At 47.5% G+C, this 20,380-nt stretch overlaps 1 protein-coding gene and 1 long non-coding RNA gene across 5 annotated transcripts in view; both read left to right on the plus strand.

Annotated features, from left to right (window-relative positions):
* The first annotated feature begins 8,436 nt into the window (after positions 1-8,436).
* jag1b (jagged canonical Notch ligand 1b) overlaps positions 8,437-20,380 on the plus strand; it is a 132,916-nt gene continuing 120,972 nt past the window's right edge. For 2 of the 3 annotated variants that reach the window (XM_052496081.1, XM_052496086.1), the window contains exons 1-2: positions 8,438-8,882; positions 9,312-9,617. In XM_052496081.1, the coding sequence (XP_052352041.1) occupies positions 8,805-8,882; positions 9,312-9,617 (384 nt within the window). In that variant the 5' untranslated portion in view covers positions 8,438-8,804. Of the gene's footprint in view, positions 8,883-9,311; positions 9,618-20,380 lie in introns of all 3 variants that reach the window. The other variant, XM_052496089.1, reaches the window with a different exon arrangement.
* Positions 13,274-14,950, plus strand: LOC127915738 (uncharacterized). Of its 2 annotated transcripts, none has more exons than XR_008091886.1 (3): positions 13,274-14,333; positions 14,452-14,565; positions 14,684-14,950. It is a non-coding gene; the product is annotated as an uncharacterized LOC127915738 (long non-coding RNA). The 2 variants fall into 2 exon arrangements; XR_008091887.1 differs by having other exon boundaries at positions 13,274-14,162; positions 14,220-14,565.

Raw genomic sequence — 20,380 nt, forward strand, 5'->3', positions numbered from 1 at the left:
TAGGGTTAAGGGCTTAGCTCAGTGTGTTGTCTAGTATGCAGGGTTAGGGTTAAGGGCTTAGCTCAGTGTGTTGTCTAGTATGCAGGGTTAGGGTTAAGAGGGTAGTTCAGTATGTTGTCTAGTGTGCAGGGTTAGGGTTAAGAGGGTAGTTCAGTATGTTGTCTAGTATGCAGGGTTAGGGTTAAGAGGGTAGTTCAGTATGTTGTCTAGTGTGCAGGGTTAGGGTTAAGAGGGTAGTTCAGTATGTTGTCTAGTATGCAGGGTTAGGGTTAAGAGGGTAGTTCAGTATGTTGTCTAGTGTGCAGGGTTAGGGCTAAGAGGGTAGTTCAGTATGTTGTCTAGTATGCAGGGTTAGGGTTAAGAGGGTAGTTCAGTATGTTGTCTAGTGTGCAGGGTTAGGGTTAAGAGGGTAGTTCAGTATGTTGTCTAGTGTGCAGGGTTAGGGCTAAGAGGGTAGTTCAGTATGTTGTCTAGTGTGCAGGGTTAGGGCTAAGAGGGTAGTTCAGTATGTTGTCTAGTATGCAGGGTTAGGGCTAAGAGGGTAGTTCAGTATGTTGTCTAGTATGCAGGGTTAGGGTTAAGGGCTTAGCTCAGTGTGTTGTCTAGTATGCAGGGTTAGGGTTAAGGGCTTAGCTCAGTGTGTTGTCTAGTATGCAGGGTTAGGGTTAAGGGCTTAGCTCAGTGTGTTGTCTAGTATGCAGGGTTAGGGTTAAGTTAGTTCAGTGTGTTGTCTAGTATGCAGGGTTAGGGTTAAGGGCTTAGCTCAGTGTGTTGTCTAGTATGCAGGGTTAGGGTTAAGGGCTTAGCTCAGTGTGCTGTCTAGTATGCAGGGTTAGGGCTAAGAGGTTAAGGTTAGAGGAGTCACAGGGACTGTGTTTTCACGTGTGAACGGGTCGGATAGCAGACTTAAAGGGAATCCTGGATCCCTGATCCCCCAAAGGCCCTCAGGTCATTGATGTGATTGTTGCCGTAATCACATTAACCCTAGAGGAGATTAGCACTCTGGTCTCAGAGGAGAGGTCCTTCCTGTTCCATGACTACTACTCAGGGAGAGGTGAGAGAGGGACAGAGAGAGAGCGAGAGAGGGAGAGGAGAGAGAGAAATAGGGAGAAAGAGAGAGAGTGAAAGAGAGAGGGAGGGGGAGAAATAGGGGGAAAGAGAGGGAGTGAAAGAGAGAGGGAGGGAGAGAAATAGAGAGAAAGAGAGAGGGAGTGAAAGAGAGAGGGAGGGAGAGAAATAGGGAGTGAAAGAGAGAGGGAGGGAGAGAAATAGGGAGAAAGAGAGAGGGAGTGAAAGAGAGAGGGAGGGAGAGAAATAGGGAGAAAGAGAGAGGGAGTGAAAGAGAGAGGGAGGGAGAGAAATAGGGAGAAAGAGAGAGGGAGTGAAAGAGAGAGGGAGGGAGAGAAATAGGGAGAAAGAGAGAGGGAGTGAAAGAGAGAGGGAGGGAGAGAAATAGGGAGAAAGAGAGAGGGAGGGAGAGAAATAGGGAGGGAGAGAAATAGGGAGGGAGAGAAAGAGAGGGAGAGCAGGGGAGCATGCTGGCCACTAGAAGTACATCGTATGGCTGTCAGTTTGCAATTTCCTGTCTGTGAGGTTGAAGGTTAAGGGTAGCCTATAGGAGGTTTGCTCTTTGTCTCCTCTCCTTTAAAGGCCTTCGGACATTCCTCTGCTGCGGTCCTGTAGGCTTCTCGAGTTACCCGTCTGATTTAAGTGCCCTTTCTTTCTGTAATAAGGGTTAATTGGCCTAACTCTTAACCCTCTGGAGACTGGAGATCTCTCGTCAAAGGGCTGGCCCAAATTATACGCTCATTTCCATTCTGATGGTGGTGGGAGTTTGTCCCGTCAGAATGGCTGACGGACAAGGGATGTGAAAGGAAGGTTTTTTGGGGAGTAGGGGGTGGATGTTGGGTCCCATCTGTCCAGGCTAGCTGCCCCTGTGACCTGAAATAGGTGGTCCTTGTCCCGTGTTTGAGAAGGGGGGTAAACCTATTAGCTATGGGGTAGGTTAGTTTGAGAGGGGGGGGATAAACCTATTAGCTATGGGGTAGGTTAGTTTGTCTCGGCTCAGTTTAGGAGAGTCTCAGTCTCAGTGGGGAGTGGGGGGCTTTCGATAGTGCTATTGACAGCCATACGATGTACTCTTAGAGGCCAGTGACAGCCATACGATGTACTCTTAGTGGCCAGTGACAGCCATACGATGTACTCTTAGAGGCCAGTGACAGCCATACGATGTACTCTTAGTGGCCAGTGACAGCCATACGATGTACTCTTAGAGGCCAGTGACAGACATACGATGTACTCTTAGAGGCCAGTGACAGCCATACGATGTACTCTTAGAGGCCAGTGACAGCCATACGATGTACTCTTAGTGGCCAGTGACAGCCATACGATGTACTCTTAGAGGCCAGTGACAGCCATACGATGTACTCTTAGTGGCCAGTGACAGCCATACGATGTACTCTTAGTGGCCAGTGACAGCCATACGATGTACTCTTAGTGGCCAGTGACAGCCATACGATGTACTCTTAGTGGCCAGTGACAGCCATACGATGTACTCTTAGTGGCCAGTGACAGCCATACGATGTACTCTTAGTGGCCAGTGACAGCCATACGATGTACTCTTAGAGGCCAGTGACAGCCATACGATGTACTCTTAGTGGCCAGTGACAGCCATACGATGTACTCTTAGTGGCCAGTGACAGCCATACGATGTACTCTTAGAGGCCAGTGACAGCCATACGATGTACTCTTAGTGGCCAGTGACAGCCATACGATGTACTCTTAGAGGCCAGTGACAGCCATACGATGTACTCTTAGAGGCCAGCGCATACAGTATTGTCCATGCTTCCTCACTGTATTGAGTCGGTAGGACAAGTCTTCTCTCAATGGAACAATAACAGACATATTGCAGCATAGGAAAAAACTTGGGAGTAGAAATCCTCCCTCATCTCTCTAGCTTTAAATCCTCCCTCATTTCCAGCTTCCAATCTTCCCTCATCTCTCCAGTTGCCAATCCTCCCTCATCTCCAGCTTCCAATCCTCCCTCATCTCTTCAGCTTCCAATCCTCACTCATCTCTACAGCTTCCAATCCTCCCTCATCTCTTCAGCTTCCAATCCTCCCTCATCTCTACAGCTTCCAATCCTCCCTCATCTCTTCAGCTTTACAATCCTCCCTCATCTCTACAGCTTCCAATCCTCCCTCATCTCTACAGCTTCCAATCCTCCCTCATCTCTTCAGCTTCCAATCCTCCCTCATCTCTTCAGCTTCCAATCCTCCCTCATCTCTACAGCTTCCAATCCTCCCTCATCTCTTCAGCTTTACAATCCTCCCTCATCTCCACAGCTTCCAATCCTCCCTCATCTCTACAGCTTCCAATCCTCCCTCATCTCTACAGCTTCCAATCCTCCCTCATCTCTACAGCTTCCAATCCTCCCTCATCTCTTCAGCTTTACAATCCTCCCTCATCTCAGTTGCCGAAGATCAACAGCCTTGGGCCAGTTACCAAAACTTTGCTGGTTTGAATCCCCGAGTCGACTCGGTGAAAAATCTGCCGATGTGCCCTTCAGCAAGGCACTTAACCCCAATTGCTCCTGTAAGTCTCTCTGGATAAGTACATATGCTAAACGACTTAAATGTAAACTGTGAGAATATCAGCTCTGCTTATCAGAGAGTCCTCATGCCACTGAAAAAACATATGACACCAAACCTCAGAACTGACTAACTAACTAACTAACTAACGGGTCGTAAAGGGTGATGGTGAAACCCTAGTTACTGATTATGGGTGTCTCTCCTCCCTGATCTAGTGACTGACCTGTGTAATTGGTTTATACTAATGACTAACTATGGGGGTTCCCCAGTCGTACCAAAGGCCCTCCAAATCAGTGATTACAAAGCTGATCTGTGTGTGAGCACTGAGCAGGCATCCTCTAACTCGGTGCTTTTCAACTTTCTCTGGTTACTGATCCCCTAAACACATTTAACTCTGTCCGATGTTCCCCCTCGTGTCTGACTGATCATTAGGCCTATGTTCCTGTTTGTTAGGAGTCTTCCCTAATGGGCTAACCCCTGCGGTGGATACTACAGTCTTCCCTAGAGTGCCAACCCCTGTGTATTGATCCCACTACACTAGACTGTAGTCCTGGAGGGCTCCACTGTGTATTGATTCCACTACACTAGACTGTAGTCCTGGAGGGCTCCACTGTGTATTGATCCCACTACACTAGACTGTAGTCTTGGAGGGCACCACTGTGTACTGATCCCACTAGACTGTAGTCTTGGAGGGCTCCACTGTGTATTGATCCCACTACACTAGACTGTAGTCTTGGAGGGCACCACTGTGTACTGATCCCACTAGACTGTAGTCTTGGAGGGCTCCACTGTGTATTGACCCCACTAGACTGTAGTCTTGGAGGGCTCCACTGTGTATTGATCCCACTAGACTGTAGTCCTGGAGGGCACCACTGTGTACTGATCCCACTAGACTGTAGTCTTGGAGGGCTCCACTGTGTACTGATCCCACTAGACTGTAGTCTTGGAGGGCACCACTGTGTACTGATCCCACTAGACTGTAGTCTTGGAGGGCTCCACTGTGTATTGACCCCACTAGACTGTAGTCTTGGAGGGCTCCACTGTGTATTGATCCCACTAGACTGTAGTCTTGGAGGGCTCCACTGTGTATTGACCCCACTAGACTGTAGTCTTGGAGGGCTCCACTGTGTATTGATCCCACTAGACTGTAGTCCTGGAGGGCTCCACTGTGTATTGATCCCACTAGACTGTAGTCTTGGAGGGCTCCACTGTGTATTGATCCCACTAGACTGTAGTCTTGGAGGGCTCCACTGTGTATTGACCCCACTAGACTGTAGTCTTGGAGGCTCCACTGTGTATTGACCCCACTAGACTGTAGTCTTGGAGGGCTCCACTGTGTATTGATCCCACTAGACTGTAGTCTTGGAGGCTCCACTGTGTATTCATCCCACTAGACTGTAGTCTTGGAGGGCTCCACTGTGTATTGATCCCACTAGATTGTAGTCTTGGAGGGCTCCACTGTGTATTGATCCCACTACACTAGACTGTAGTCTTAGAGGGCTCCACTGTGTATTGATCCCACTAGATTGTAGTCTTGGAGGGCTCCACTGTGTATTGATCCCACTACACTAGACTGTAGTCTTAGAGGGCTCCACTGTGTATTGATCCCACTAGACTGTAGTCTTGGAGGGCTCCACTGTGTATTGATCCCACGAGACTGTAGTCTTGGAGAGCTCCACTGTGTATTGATCCCACACAAAGTTCTACAACTGCACCATTCACCTTGACTGGCTGCATCACCGCTTGGTATGGCAACTGCCATACAGGACCTTTATACCAGACGAGGCCAAAGACTCCAGAGGGTGGTGAATATGACCCATCACTCAGACAGAGCTCCCTGCCATACAGGACCTTTATACCAGACGAGGCCAAAGACTCCAGCCACCCAAGTCATAGACTGTTCTCTGTGGAACCAACAGGACCCTGAACAGCTTCTACCCCCAGGCCATAAGACCGCAAAAAAAATGGTTAAATAATGTAGCTAATCAAATGTTACCGGGAGTAGCTGCATTGACCCCTTTCTGGCACTATCTTGCACTGACTCTGTGCACACCCACTGGACTCTACCCAACACACTGGACTCTACCCACACACTGGACTCTACCCAACACACTGGACTCTACCCAACACAATGGACTCTACCCAACATACTGGACTCTACCCAACACACTGGTACTCCCTGTATATAGCCATGTTATTACCTGGTACTCCCTGTATATAACCATGTTATTACCTCCCTGTATATAACCATTGTATTACCTGGTACTTCCTGTATATAGCCATGTTATTACCTGGTACTCCCTGTATATAACCATGGTATTACCTGGTACTTCCTGTATATAGCCATGTTATTACCTGGTACTTCCTGTATATATCCATGTTATTACCTAGTACTTCCTGTATATTACCATGTTATTACCTGGTACTTCCTGTATATAACCATGTTATTACCTGGTATTTCCTGTATATAACCATGTTATTACCTGGTACTCCCTGTATATAACCATGTTATTACCTGGTACTCCCTGTATATTACCATGTTATTACCTGGTACTTCCTGTATATAACCATGTTATTACCTGGTACTCCCTGTATATAACCATGTTATTACCTGGTACTTCCTGTATATAACCATGTTATTACCTGGTACTCCCTGTATATTACCATGTTATTACCTGGTACTCCCTGTATATAGCCATGTTATTACCTGGTACTTCCTGTATATAACCATGTTATTACCTGGTACTCCCTGTATATTACCATGTTATTACCTGGTACTTCCTGTATATAACCATGTTATTACCTGGTACTTCTTGTATATAGCCATGTTATTACCTGGTACTTCCTGTATATAACCATGTTATTACCTGGTACTCCCTGTATATTACCATGTTATTACCTGGTACTTCCTGTATATTACCATGTTATTACCTGGTACTTCCTGTATATAGCCATGTTATTACCTGGTACTCCCTGTATATAGCCATGTTATTACCTGGTACTTCCTGTATATAACCATGTTATTACCTGGTACTCCCTGTATATAGCCATGTTATTACCTGGTACTTCCTGTATATTACCATGTTATTACCTGGTACTTCCTGTATATAACCATGTTATTACCTGGTACTCCCTGTATATAACCATGTTATTACCTGGTACTTCCTGTATATAGCCATGTTATTACCTGGTACTTCCTGTATATAACCATGTTATTACCTGGTACTCCCTGTATATAACCATGTTATTACCTCCCTGTATATAACCATGTTATTACCTGGTACTTCCTGTATATAACCATGTTATTACCTGGTACTTCCTGTATATAACCATGTTATTACCTGGTACTTCCTGTATATAACCATGTTATTACCTCCCTGTATATAACCATGTTATTACCTCCCTGTATATAACCATGTTATTACCTGGTACTTCCTGTATATTACCATGTTATTACCTGGTACTCCCTGTATATAACCATGTTATTACCTCCCTGTATATAACCATGTTATTACCTGGTTCTTCCTGTATATAACCATGTTATTACCTGGTACTCCCTGTATATTACCATGTTATTATGATTACTCGGTATTGTTATTGGTCATTTACAGTATTTATTCCTTGTGTCACTATTTCAATGTTTTTATCTCATTTTCTATCTTAATCTTTAAAGGAAAAAGGATCCGTAAGCAAAAGCACGATTAGTCTGCACCTGTTGTCTACAAAAGCACGTGACAAATGCATTTAGATTTGACATTGGGTGCATCCTAAATGGTCCCCTCTTCCTTATATGACCTGGTCAAAAGTAGTGTTCTATGTAGGGAATGTAAGTGCCATTGGGGACAGAGACATTATCAGTGTTCCACATCATAAAGAACAAATCATGGTTCCAGAAACAAGGGATTTTTCTCTGTTTATCTTATGCCTAATCTGAATTCCCAGACTCACTCATGGGGCTAATTCATCATCTATTTTGATAAGCCCATATTTGACATACCTTGTTAAATATGCAGGAAAGAAAATATTGATATAATGTACTTTAACCTACTTTTTAAGGCTGATTTTGACAGTGAGATTGAAAAATGTTTTTTTATTTATTATTTACAACTAATTGACTAAGTGTTCTATTTATTTTCCTAATAGTTGTTCAACTCAACAACAAAAATAACTGTCAGAATCACAACTCTTAGGTTTGAATACCAATACAGTAGATTATAGAGAGAAATAGTCATGACGTCTTTTTTTGTAGGCACTTACTCTGCCATGGTTCGTTTTGACAAAGTCTACGAGGAAATGAATAGTGTTTTTGTAGGGGTTTTTAGATAAACACAGACAGTAAGGTCTACGGTAAACACAGGCTTAAGGAAATCTTACACGTTGTCCTATGAGATTTATTCATCAGCTAACGTCACGGTCTATGAATCTATGCGATACAAAAAAAAGCACATAAATATCATAGATGCTTCATAAGTCATAAAGGTCATGTTAACTGACTGATATTATCTCACAGAACAAAACGTATAAGATCTTCTAAACTTGTGTTAACCTCACACTTTACGTTCTGTGTTTATCCCAAAAAGCCGATTCTGTCCCATTCATTCATAGGAATGACTGAACGAACCAGAGGTAACTCATTTCCGTTTTTTAGGACAACATGTTGGCACTCTCTACAGCTTCTGCCGAGTCCCAGCCAACCGGATGTTCCCGTTTTCAGGGGAAATGGAAGAGAGCCTTTTTGACGCAACTTCTCCGCATTAGGTTATTAAGTAGATTTACAGGGCTACTCAATATTCAACAAGGAGGCGTTGTCATTGTCTCATGAATATATAAAGTCCGCCAGCGTCCTTCCCCCTCCCTGGTTGAACTGGCTATGTGGTCCTAACAAACATTACGTTCAGTCCTGGACAGATACTGCAACAACCCACATCACTGGCGTGTAGCTACACACTTTTCGCTGCGAAGAAGTAAGTGGATAAAACACACGGAATATAACGATACGAACTACCGAACGAGAAGAAGTTGAGCCGACCGACATACGAAGGACGCAAAAGGAAGCGTTTCCCTCTGTGTTGCAAAGCTGTGGCTTGTTGGACAAAGTCTTGTTCTCGACTCTGTGCATGTTGAAATCGGAGGAGTGCATTGGTACGGTGACTCGGTCAGACACCGTCTAGTTTCCAAGCAGAGCGGCCGCAGCGGCAAGGCAACACCGGAGGCATGATTTTGAGAAGGGGCTCCGTTGTTGGCGTTGCTGATTTTTGCTTACGTGCCTTATTGTTGTGCTTTTGTGCAAAGGTATGTGGATTACTTTACAGTTGCACATTGTGGAATATGTCCAGACCGCTTCTCTGGACGCATTGATTCGTCAGTAGGCGACTTTTTTTTTTTTTAATATATATAGTCTAGTTAAAAGATCAAGATAACTAGGACTGTGGGAAATATTTAGCTAGAGTCCCTGCGTTTTATGGCTGTGTGCGTTTTAACTGTGTGGCGTTTTAACTGGCTGCATTGATCGGCTGCAACCCTCTTCCCCAAGTGAAACAATCCCATTTTAGTTTTTCCCAGTTCAAATGTGTTAGTTAGTATGCCAGATTGAGTTGTTTTCGATAACTTGTACGGCTCAATTACTTTGATCTATTACCATAGTTTGCACCTTTTTGTAGAGGCGCTGGGCCGCCAATTTTCCAGCGGTTTCACCGTTTCTTGGTTCTGCTTTACCAACAGGTGGCCGAGGGAACCGGTCAGTTCGAGTTGGAGATCTTATCGATGAACAACCGGAACGGCGAGCTTCTTAGCGGGCTGTGTTGTGACGGTTCACGGATCACCGGGGATCGGAAATGCAGGACGGATGAGTGTGATACGTATTTTAAAGTGTGTTTGAAGGAATACCAGTCGCGGGTTTCGGCTGCGGGACCTTGCAGCTTCGGGTCCGGTTCTACCCCTGTCCTTGGAGGGAATACATTTTCTTTGAAGAACTCGGCGAAGAACGAAAGATCCAAGATTGTTTTGCAGTTCAGTTTCGCCTGGCCGGTAAGTTGATATCTTGATAACCTAGAGCTCCGTTCTCACGGTGCGCTAACATCATTATGCTGGGCTGGGAAAAGGCTTCCATAATCATTGCATTCGTCCCCGAAATAAATTAAATCAGCGACAAGGATTAAATGGTCGCCACTAGCCTAATAATGGACTAAAGGAGCCCCAACGTTACTCATTATAGTTAAATGACCTTACATGTACTGTATAGAGGCGATGGCAGAATCAACATCCAAACACTCCCATCTAAACGGGACTCGAGTCTCGACTGCAGTCCGGTTCGAGAAACATAACTCGCTGAACTTTCATATCAAAAATAATATCACAAATGCAAAATATACACTTTTCTGTACACCGGTTTTTAACACCGTTGCAGCCGACGGTGTTTTTCAGTGACGTTGGTTTTGTGATGTGCAGTGCTGGACTTGGGAAGGAGTTCATTTGACCCGAGTACCGAAAACCTCGTGTTCTACTGCTCGAGTTCCAGCACCTCTTTATATAATAGTAGTTTAAATTATTACAGGATTCCTTCACCTACATCTAAACGGTGCCTGCGCTTAAAAGTGAGTACCGCGACTCTGTCTGAACCTGCACCTGCAGTTCGCGAACGATGTATTTTTTTCTGAACGATTTTTTTTTTTAATGATTTCAAGAGTCATGATTTTGTTTTTCTAAATGACTCGTTCATTGTAGTCGTTAGATTGACCTGCTGGCCGTAATGAGGGGTGGATTAATACTGCGCTCCCCCGGTGACTCGTGCTCTCCGACCGACACCTGTCAGTCATACATGCGCGCAGGCAACATGGATCACGGTGCAGGTAGCGAAGAGAACGAACAATGCATGTTTACAACAGAAAAATGACAATCTATAATGAATGCAATTAATGAATGATTATATATCTATTTTTGTTAACTGCTCAACGAACTAGAACGAATCGTTTGGGGTGCTGCAGTTTGCGAACGATACAGTGCAGTGCTTAACGTCACCCAGTCAAAACAATTCACTCCGCAAAGAATCGTTAATAATCTAGTCCGGTTGCGGTCAACTAGACCTCGTTTCAAATGTACCAATAAATAATATTATTTGTATGACTACCAATCAACACATGTGCGTTGTTTTTAAAGCTTTTTCAAGTCTGTTACAAATGACAGCTCAAACGATCCACTTATGGTGAACGAGACGCTTGAAGAATCACGACTCTCGAGTTTTCAGTTGATTGTTCGCCGGTAGAGGGCAGTGTTGTGTTCGAGACCGAGTAAAAACTTCTTTTTTTTATGGTACAACTCTACTCCATTATGAAATGTGTCTTGTTTTATTATGATCGGAAATGTGGTTTTATTGTGGGTGTAGCAAACACACAACCGCGTGACCAAAAAACTTTGAATCATTCTTCTGTATCAGATAACACCTCGGCAGTTGTGGCTCCAACCTTTTGGTGTTCTTTTAGTTCAACTTCAACAGTCTAGGTTACTGTCTCACTTCAAACGAAGTTTCCTTTTCTAAGGCAGGCTACGTAATAAATATGTAAACGATTATAACAAAGCCTTTCTGACGTGGGGGATGGATATTTTGAGGTGGCGCACTTTTCAGACTACGGGACTCTTGATCTCAGCACAGAAGAGTAATAAAATGCAATGTTGTGAAATAGGACAGCTATGAGGGGCTCCCGCAGCGTTGCTATGAGGGGCTCCCGCAGCGTTGCTATGAGGGGCTCCCGCAGCGTTGCTATGAGGGGCTCCCGCAGCGTTGCTATGAGGGGCTCCCGCAGCGTTGCTATGAGGGGCTCCCGCAGCGTTGCTATGAGGGGCTCCCGCAGCGTTGCTATGAGTGGCTCCCGCAGCGTTGCTATGAGGGGCTCCCGCAGCGTTGCTATGAGTGGCTCCCGCAGCGTTGCTATGAGGGGCTCCCGCAGCGTTGCTATGAGGGGCTCCCGCAGCGTTGCTATGAGGGGCTCCCGCAGCGTTGCTATGGGTGGCTCCCGCAGCGTTGCTATGAGGGGCTCCCGCAGCGTTGCTATGAGGGGCTCCCGCAGCGTTGCTATGAGGGGCTCCCGCAGCGTTGCTATGGGTGGCTCCCGCAGCGTTGCTATGAGGGGCTCCCGCAGCGTTGCTATGGGTGGCTCCCGCAGCGTTGCTATGAGGGGCTCCCGCAGCGTTGCTATGAGGGGCTCCCGCAGCGTTGCTATGAGGGGCTCCCGCAGCGTTGCTATGAGTGGCTCCCGCAGCGTTGCTATGAGGGGACAGAACAGCCTGGTTTCCGTGGTTTCTATGTGTGACGTACGTCACGCTGCTTCCTCCTGATTCGTCGAGGCTCGAACCCAAGACCTCTGCTTTACTCTCCCTCCCTGAATCTCTCTCTCCCCCCTCTAAATCTCCTTCTCTCCCTCCCTGAATCTCTCTCCCCCCTCTAAATCTCCTTCTCTCCCTCCCTGAACCTTTCTCTCTCCCCCCTCTAAATCTCTCTCTCTCTCGAGGCTCGAACCCAAGACCTCTGCTTTGCTCCCTCTCCCTGAATCTCTCTCTCCCCCTCTAAATCTCCTTCTCTCCCTCCCTGAATCTCTCTCTCTCCCCCTCTAAATCTCCTTCTCTCCCTCCCTGAATCTCCCCCCTCTAAATCTCTCTCTCTCCGAGGCTCGAACCCAAGACCTCTGCTTTGCTCCCTCTCCCTGAACCTCTCTCTCCCCCTCTAAATCTCTCTCTCTCCGAGGCTCGAACCCAAGACCTCTGCTTTGCTCCCTCTCCCTGAACCTCTCCCCCCTCTAAATCTCTCTCTCTCTCTCTCCGAGGCTCGAACCCAAGACCTCTGCTTTGCTCCCTCTCCCTGAACCTCTCTCCCCCCTCTAAATCTCTCTCTCTCTCGAGGCTCGAACCCAAGACCTCTGCTTTGCTCCCTCTCCCTGAACCTCTCTCCCCCCTCTAAATCTCTCTCTCTCCGAGGCTCGAACCCAAGACCTCTGCTTTGCTCCCTCTCCCTGAACCTCTCTTCCCCCTCTAAATCTCTCTCTCCGAGGCTCGAACCCAAGACCTCTGCTTTGCTCCCTCTCCCTGAACCTCTCTTCCCCCCTCTAAATCTCTCTCTCTCCTCCGAGGCTCGAACCCAAGACCTCTGCTTTGCTCCCTCTCCCCTGAACCTCTCTCCCCCCTCTAAATCTCCTTATCTCCCCCTCTAAATCTCCTTCTCTCCCTCCCTGAATCTCCCCCCTAAATCTCTCTCTCTCCGAGACTCGAACCCAAGACCTCTGCTTTGCTAGCACACACGTGACAGCCCTCCTCCAAAAGCGTGTTACCAGTCGGAGCCATGAAAGTTAACAAGTGACGACTTCAGGCTGAAGAGTGCGTTTCACACACCCCCACGTGCTTCCCCAGCTCACTACGTTAGCCCTCCCCATGGCTTCATGGGTGGTATAAACAGACAGGCCATTGGGCTATTAGCATATGCATATCCCTGTCAAGGACCACACAGAGTTCCTCTGCCGAGTCGTTCGGGGCGTTGTGTTTTAGGGACCCCCGACGGTGGACTTCTGACCCCCCGAAAATAAAAAAATAGTTTGACTTTTAAAATGTATCACACTCAAACCGTTGATCTTCTTCAGTAGATAATGAGTCACATTTGACCTAAAATCACTTCCTGACCACTTCTACATGAGGCAAATATGTATGGAAGCTTTCAAATCAACAGGGGGTTGCTGTCAAAAAAAGTGATTTTTTTAAATCAAATGGATTTCTCCCCAATACAGTACAATGTTGTACATGTTCTACTTCGTAACTTAGATGTTAATTTACATGGTGTTATTGTCCACTCCTCGTGTTTGTAGATGTTGGCAGCCTGACAGTTTTCTGTAGCCAGATGTTTTCTGTAGCCAGATGTTCTAACTAGGTATGTGCCTGGCTTTGGTTACAAACCATTTTCTATAATAATAATAATAATAATAATAATAATAATAATAATAATAATAATAATAATAATATATGCCATTTAGCAGACGCTTTTATCCAACGCGACTTACAGTCATGTGTGCATACATTCTACGTATGGGTGGTCCCGGGAATCGAACCCACTACCCTGGCGTTACAAGCGCCATGCTCTACCAACTGAGCTACAGAAGGATGTATAATAAATACATTTAAAAGTATGAATGAACTGTACATGGGGGAAAATTTAACAAAAAGGTAAACCATTTTTTATTTTATTTTTTGTATGTACATGGGTGGATTTATCTTAGCACTGCTCCGATGACAGCTGAATGTCAACAATGGGGTCCGACAGGGTTCCGTTTCTGTCTAGGAGGTGTGTGTTTGGGTGGGAGGGTCCTCGTTGCCGTTGTACAGAACAACAGAGGAGCTCTTTCCCCATTTGGTTAGGCCTAGAGGTCGCTATAATAGAATCGATGCAGTCTTTGAGCTCCGGCTTCCTCCTGCCAGGTGTGTCTGTACTATAATAGAATCGATGCGGTCTTTGAGCTCCGGCTTCCTCCTGCCAGGTGTGTCTGTACTATAATAGAATCGATGCGGTCTTTGAGCTCTGGCTTCCTCCTGCCAGGTGTGTCTGTACTATAATAGAATCGATGCAGTCTTTGAGCTCCGGCTTCCTCCTGCCAGGTGTCTGTACTATAATAGAATCGATGCGGTCTTTGAGCTCCGGCTTCCTCCTGCCAGGTGTCTGTACTATAATAGAATCGATGCGGTCTTTGAGCTCCGGCTTCCTCCTGCCAGGTGTGTCTGTACTATAATAGAATCGATGCGGTCTTTGAGCTCCGGCTTCCTCCTGCCAGGTGTGTCTGTACTATAATAGAATCGATGCGGTCTTTGAGCTCCGGCTTCCTCCTGCCAGGTGTCTGTACTATAATAGAATCGATGCGGTCTTTGAGCTCCGGCTTCCTCCTGCCAGGTGTCTGTACTATAATAGAATCGATGCGGTCTTTGAGCTCCGGCTTCCTCCTGCCAGGTGTGTCTGTACTATAATAGAATCGATGCGGTCTTTGAGCTCCGGCTTCCTCCTGCCAGGTGTGTCTGTACTATAATAGAATCGATGCGGTCTTTGAGCTCCGGCTTCCTCCTGCCAGGTGTCTGTACTATAATAGAATCGATGCGGTCTTTGAGCTCCGGCTTCCTCCTGCCAGGTGTGTCTGTACTATAATAGAATCGATGCAGTCTTTGAGCTCCGGCTTCCTCCTGCCAGGTGTGTCTGTACTATAATAGAATCGATGCAGTCTTTGAGCTCCGGCTTCCTCCTGCCAGGTGTGTCTGTACTATAATAGAATCGATGCAGTCTTTGAGCTCCGGCTTCCTCCTGCCAGGTGTGTCTGTACTATAATAGAATCGATGCAGTCTTTGAGCTCTGCTGCGCTTAATGAGACCCTGGCTAGCCATGCACATGTGCTGCGCTTAATGAGACCCTGGCTAGCCATGCACATGTGCTGCGCTTAATGAGACCCTGGCTAGCCATGCACATGTGCTGCGCTTAATGAGACCCTGGCTAGCCATGCACATGTGCTGCACTGATAGGCCTAGATCAGGTAGACTGGTCAACACGACAAGACAGTTCAGATAGACAACCTGCTCAATGGGCTCAGAGAGAGAGAGAGAGAGAGAGAGAGAGAGAGAGAGAGAGAGAGAGAGAGAGAGAGAGAGAGAGAGAGAGAGAGAGAGAGAGAGAGAGAGAGAGAGAGAGAGAGAGAGAGAGAGAGAGAGAGAGAGAGAGAGAGAGAGAGAGAGAGAGAGAGAGAGAGAGAGAGAGAGAGAGAGAGAGAGAGAGAGAGAGAGAGAGAGAGAGAGAGAGAGAGAGAGAGAGAGAGAGAGAGAGAGAGAGAGAGAGAGAGAGAGAGAGAGAGAGAGAGAGAGAGAGAGAGAGAGAGAGAGAGAGAGAGAGAGAGAGAGAGAGAGAGAGAGAGAGAGAGAGAGAGAGAGAGAGAGAGAGAGAGAGAGAGAGAGAGAGAGAGAGAGAGAGAGAGAGAGAGAGAGAGAGAGAGAGAGAGAGAGAGAGAGAGAGAGAGAGAGAGAGAGAGAGAGAGAGAGAGAGAGAGAGAGAGATCGATCTCTGTGACCCTGATGCTGCCACCACCATGCTTCACCGTAGAGATGGCACCAGGTTTCCTCCAGACGTGACGCTTGGCATTCAGGCCAAAGAGTTCAATCTTGTTTTCATCAGACCAGAGAATCTTTTTTTCTCATGGTCTGAGAGTCCATTAGGTGCCTTTTGGTAAACTCCAAGTGGGCTGTCATGTACCTTTTACTGAGGAGTAGGTAGTGGAGTCTTGGTGGTTCCAAACTTCCATTAAAAAAAAAAAAAAAAAAGATTGAGGCCGCTGTGTTCTGGGGGATACTGTGTTCTTCAATGCTGCAGAAATGTTTTTGGTACACAATCCCGTCTCAGAGCGCTAACAACAATTCCTTTGACCTCGTGGCTCGATTTTTGCTCTGATATGCACTGTCAACTGGGGGGGTCTTTTATATAGACAGACGTTTCTAAATCATGTCCTGCACTGTCAACTGGGGGATCTTTTATATAGACAGACGTTTCTAAATCATGTCCTGCACTGTCAACTGGGGGATCTTTTATATAGACAGACGTTTCTAAATCATGTCCTGCACTGTCAACTGGGGGGTCTTTTATATAGACAGACGTTTCTAAATCATGTCCTGCACTGTCAACTGGGGGGTCTTTTATATAGACAGACGTTTCTAAATCATGTCCTGCACTGTCAACTGGGGGGTCTTTTATATAGACAGACGTTTCTAAATCATGTCCTGCACTGTCAACTGGGGGATCTTTTATATAGACAGACGTTTACCACCGCTGGACTCCAAGTTGTTGAAACATCTCAAGGATGATCGATGGAAACGCCCCTGAGCTTTATTTCGAGTCTCATTTGCAAAAAGTCTGGATACTTAAGTAAAATAAGGTAATTCTGTTTATTTTTTATGAATGAGCAAACTTTTCTAAACCTGTTTTTGCTTTTGCCTCGTGGGGTTTTGTGTGTAGATTGATGAGGAACATTTTATTTAATCCATTTTAGAATAAGGCTGTAAAGTAGCAAAATGTGGAAAAAGTCAAGGGGTCTGAATAATTTCCAAATGCTCAGTTTATGTGTTTACACATACAGTTGAAGTCGGAAGTTTACATACATACACCTTAGCCAAATACATTTAAACTCAGTTTTTCACAATTCCTGACATTTAATCCTAGTAAAAAATGCCCTGTCTTAGGTCAGTTAGGATCACCACTTTATTTTAAGAATGTGAAATGTCAGAATAATAGTAGAGAGTGATTTATTTCAGCTTTTATTTCTTTCATCACATTCCCAGTGGGTCAGAAGTTTTACATACACACAATTAGTATTTCATAGCATTGCCTTTAAATTGTTTAACTTGGGTCAAACGTTTCGGGTAGCCTTCCACAAGCTTCCCACAATAAGTTGGGTGAATTTTGGCCCGCTCCTCCTGACAGAGCTGGTGTAACGGAGTCAGGTTTGTGGGCCTCCTTGCTCGCACACGCTTTTTCAGTTATGCCCACAAATGTTCTATATGATTGAGGTCAGGGCTTTGTGATGGCCACTCCAATACCTTGACTTTGTTGTCCTTAAGCCATTTTGCCACAACTTTGGAGGTATACTTGGGGTCATTGTTCATTTGGAAGACCCATTTGCGACCAAGCTTTAACTTCCTGACCGATGTCTTGAGATGCTGCTTCAATATATCCACATCATTTTCCTCCCTCATGACGCCATCTATTTTGTGAAGTGCACCAGCCCCTCCTGCAGCAAAGCACCACAACATGATGCTGCCACCCCCTCAACATGATGCTGCCACCCCCTCAACATGATGCTGCCACCGCCACAACATGATGCTGCCACCCCCACAACATGATGCTGCCACCCCCTCAACATGATGCTGCCACCCCCTCAACATGATGCTGCCACCCCTCAACATGATGCTGCCACCCCTCAACATGATGCTGCCACCCCTCAACATGATGCTGCCACCCCCTCAACATGATGCTGCCACCCCCTCAACATGATGCTGCCACCCCCTCAACATGATGCTGCCACCCCCTCAACATGATGCTGCCACCCCCTCAACATGATGCTGCCACCCCCTCAACATGATGCTGCCACCCCCTCAACATGATGCTGCCACCCCCTCAACATGATGCTGCCACCCCCTCAACATGATGCTGCCACCGCCGTGCTTCACCGTTTGAATGATGTTCTTTGGCTTGCAAGCCTCCCCCTTTTTCCTCCAATCATAACGATGGTCATTATGTACGATCTTTGTCCCCATGTGCAGTTGCAAACCGTAGTCTGGCTTATTAATGATGGTTTTGAAGCAGTGGCTTCTTCCTTGCTGAGCGGCCTTTCAGGTTATGTCGCTATAGGACTCACTCCGAGGGTCGGAGTACGAGTCCAAATCAAAGTATGCCAAAACGGAGCAGGGGGCCGCTTCTCGAATGCGTTCTCCGTGTGTACATATTTTGAAGCACAGATGCAAGCTTCAACGGAAAGTATGGAAATATGTCATAACAAACATGAAGCAGAATGTATTAACGGAGGGAAAAATACACTCCGACTTCAGAACGAAACGTTGCCTATTCACATCTCACGTGTTGCCTGACTACAATATCTGATCTTGATAGGTTAATAAATACATGCTGTGTTGGCATGGTTACCTGCATGGTTACCTGCATGGTTACCTGCATGGTTACCTGTATATATCACAAGTCCATAATAAGTCATTAGGGCTAATTGGCTAGCTAGTACTTTTCGCTTGTCAGATAGCCACGAAGAATTGTTAGCTAGCTACACAATTGATTGACATCTATGTTGCATAACATTAAGTTTAAAACAGGCAACAAATTGCTTAAAACATCTGGTTAGCTACATTATTACGATTCACATATAGTGAGGTAATACAGTAGGGGGAGGAGCAGCGTGAGGTAATACAGTAGGGGGAGGAGCAGCGTGAGGTAATACAGTAGGGGGAGGAGCAGCGTGAGGTAATACAGTAGGGGGAGGAGCAGCGTGAGGTAATACACTAGGGGGAGTGCTGCTCAAATGTTTTATGTGTTCTCTAGTCCTCACAAGAACGTCCTTGAGAGCGGTCGTGGAAGGTCCTTGAGAGCGGTCGTGGAAGGTCCTTGAGAGCGGTCGTGGAAGGTCCTTGAGAGCGGTCGTGGAAGGTCCTTGAGAGCGGTCGTGGAAGGTCCTTGAGAGCGGTCGTGGAAGGTCCTTGAGAGCGGTCGTGGAAGGTCCTTGAGAGCGGTCGTGGAAGGTCCTTGAGAGCGGTCGTGGAAGGTCCATGAGAGCGCTAGTGGAAGGTCCTTGAGAGCGCTAGTGGAAGGTCCTTGAGAGCGCTAGTGGAAGGTCCTTGAGAGCGCTAGTGGAAGGTCCTTGAGAGCGCTAGTGGAAGGTCCTTGAGAGCGCTAGTGGAAGGTCCTTGAGAGCGCTAGTGGAAGGTCCCTGAGAGGGGTAGTGGAAGGTCCCTGAGAGGGGTAGTGGAAGGTCCCTGAGAGCGGTAGTGGAAGGTCCCTGAGAGCGGTAGTGGAAGGTCCCTGAGAGCGGTAGTGGAAGGTCCCTGAGAGCGGTAGTGGAAGGTCCCTGAGAGCGGTAGTGGAAGGTCCCTGAGAGCGCTGGTGGAAGGTCCCTGAGAGCGCTGGTGGAAGGTCCCTGAGAGCGCTGGTGGAAGGTCCCTGAGAGCGCTGGTGGAAGGTCCCTGAGAGCGCTGGTGGAAGGTCCATGAGAGCGGTGGTGGAAGGTCCATGAGAGCGCTGGTGGAAGGTCCCTGAGAGCGCTGGTGGAAGGTCCCTGAGAGCGCTGGTGGAAGGTCCATGAGAGCGCTGGTGGAAGGTCCATGAGAGCGCTGGTGGAAGGTCCCTGAGAGCGCTGGTGGAAGGTCCCTGAGAGCGCTGGTGGAAGGTCCCTGAGAGCGCTGGTGGAAGGTCCCTGAGAGCGCTGGTGGAAGGTCCCTGAGAGCGCTGGTGGAAGGTCCCTGAGAGCGCTGGTGGAAGGTCCCTGAGAGCGCTGGTGGAAGGTCCCTGAGAGCGCTGGTGGAAGGTCCATGAGAGCGCTGGTGGAAGGTCCATGAGAGCGCTGGTGGAAGGTCCATGAGAGATGTAGTGGAAGGTCCCTGAGAGCGGTAGTGGAAGGTCCCTGAGAGCGCTGGTGGAAGGTCCCTGAGAGCGCTGGTGGAAGGTCCCTGAGAGCCCTGAGAGCTGGTGGAAGGTCCCTGAGAGCGGTGGTGGAAGGTCCATGAGAGCGCTGGTGGAAGGTCCATGAGAGCGGTGGTGGAAGGTCCCTGAGAGCGCTGGTGGAAGGTCCCTGAGAGCGCTGGTGGAAGGTCCCTGAGAGCGCTGGTGGAAGGTCCATGAGAGCGCTGGTGGAAGGTCCCTGAGAGCGCTGGTGGAAGGTCCCTGAGAGCGCTAGTGGAAGGTCCCTGAGAGCGCTAGTGGAAGGTCCCTGAGAGCGCTGGTGGAAGGTCCATGAGAGCGCTGGTGGAAGGTCCCTGAGAGCGCTGGTGGAAGGTCCCTGAGAGCGCTGGTGGAAGGTCCCTGAGAGCGCTAGTGGAAGGTCCCTGAGAGCGCTAGTGGAAGGTCCCTGAGAGCGCTGGTGGAAGGTCCCTGAGAGCGCTGGTGGAAGGTCCCTGAGAGCGCTAGCGGAAGGTCCCTGAGAGCGCTAGCGGAAGGTCCCTGAGAGCGCTAGCGGAAGGTCCCTGAGAGCGCTAGCGGAAGGTCCCTGAGAGCGCTAGCGGAAGGTCCCTGAGAGCGC

This window comes from Oncorhynchus keta, chromosome 3, assembly GCF_023373465.1.
Source record: "Oncorhynchus keta strain PuntledgeMale-10-30-2019 chromosome 3, Oket_V2, whole genome shotgun sequence".
Classification (NCBI taxonomy): domain Eukaryota; kingdom Metazoa; phylum Chordata; class Actinopteri; order Salmoniformes; family Salmonidae; genus Oncorhynchus; species Oncorhynchus keta.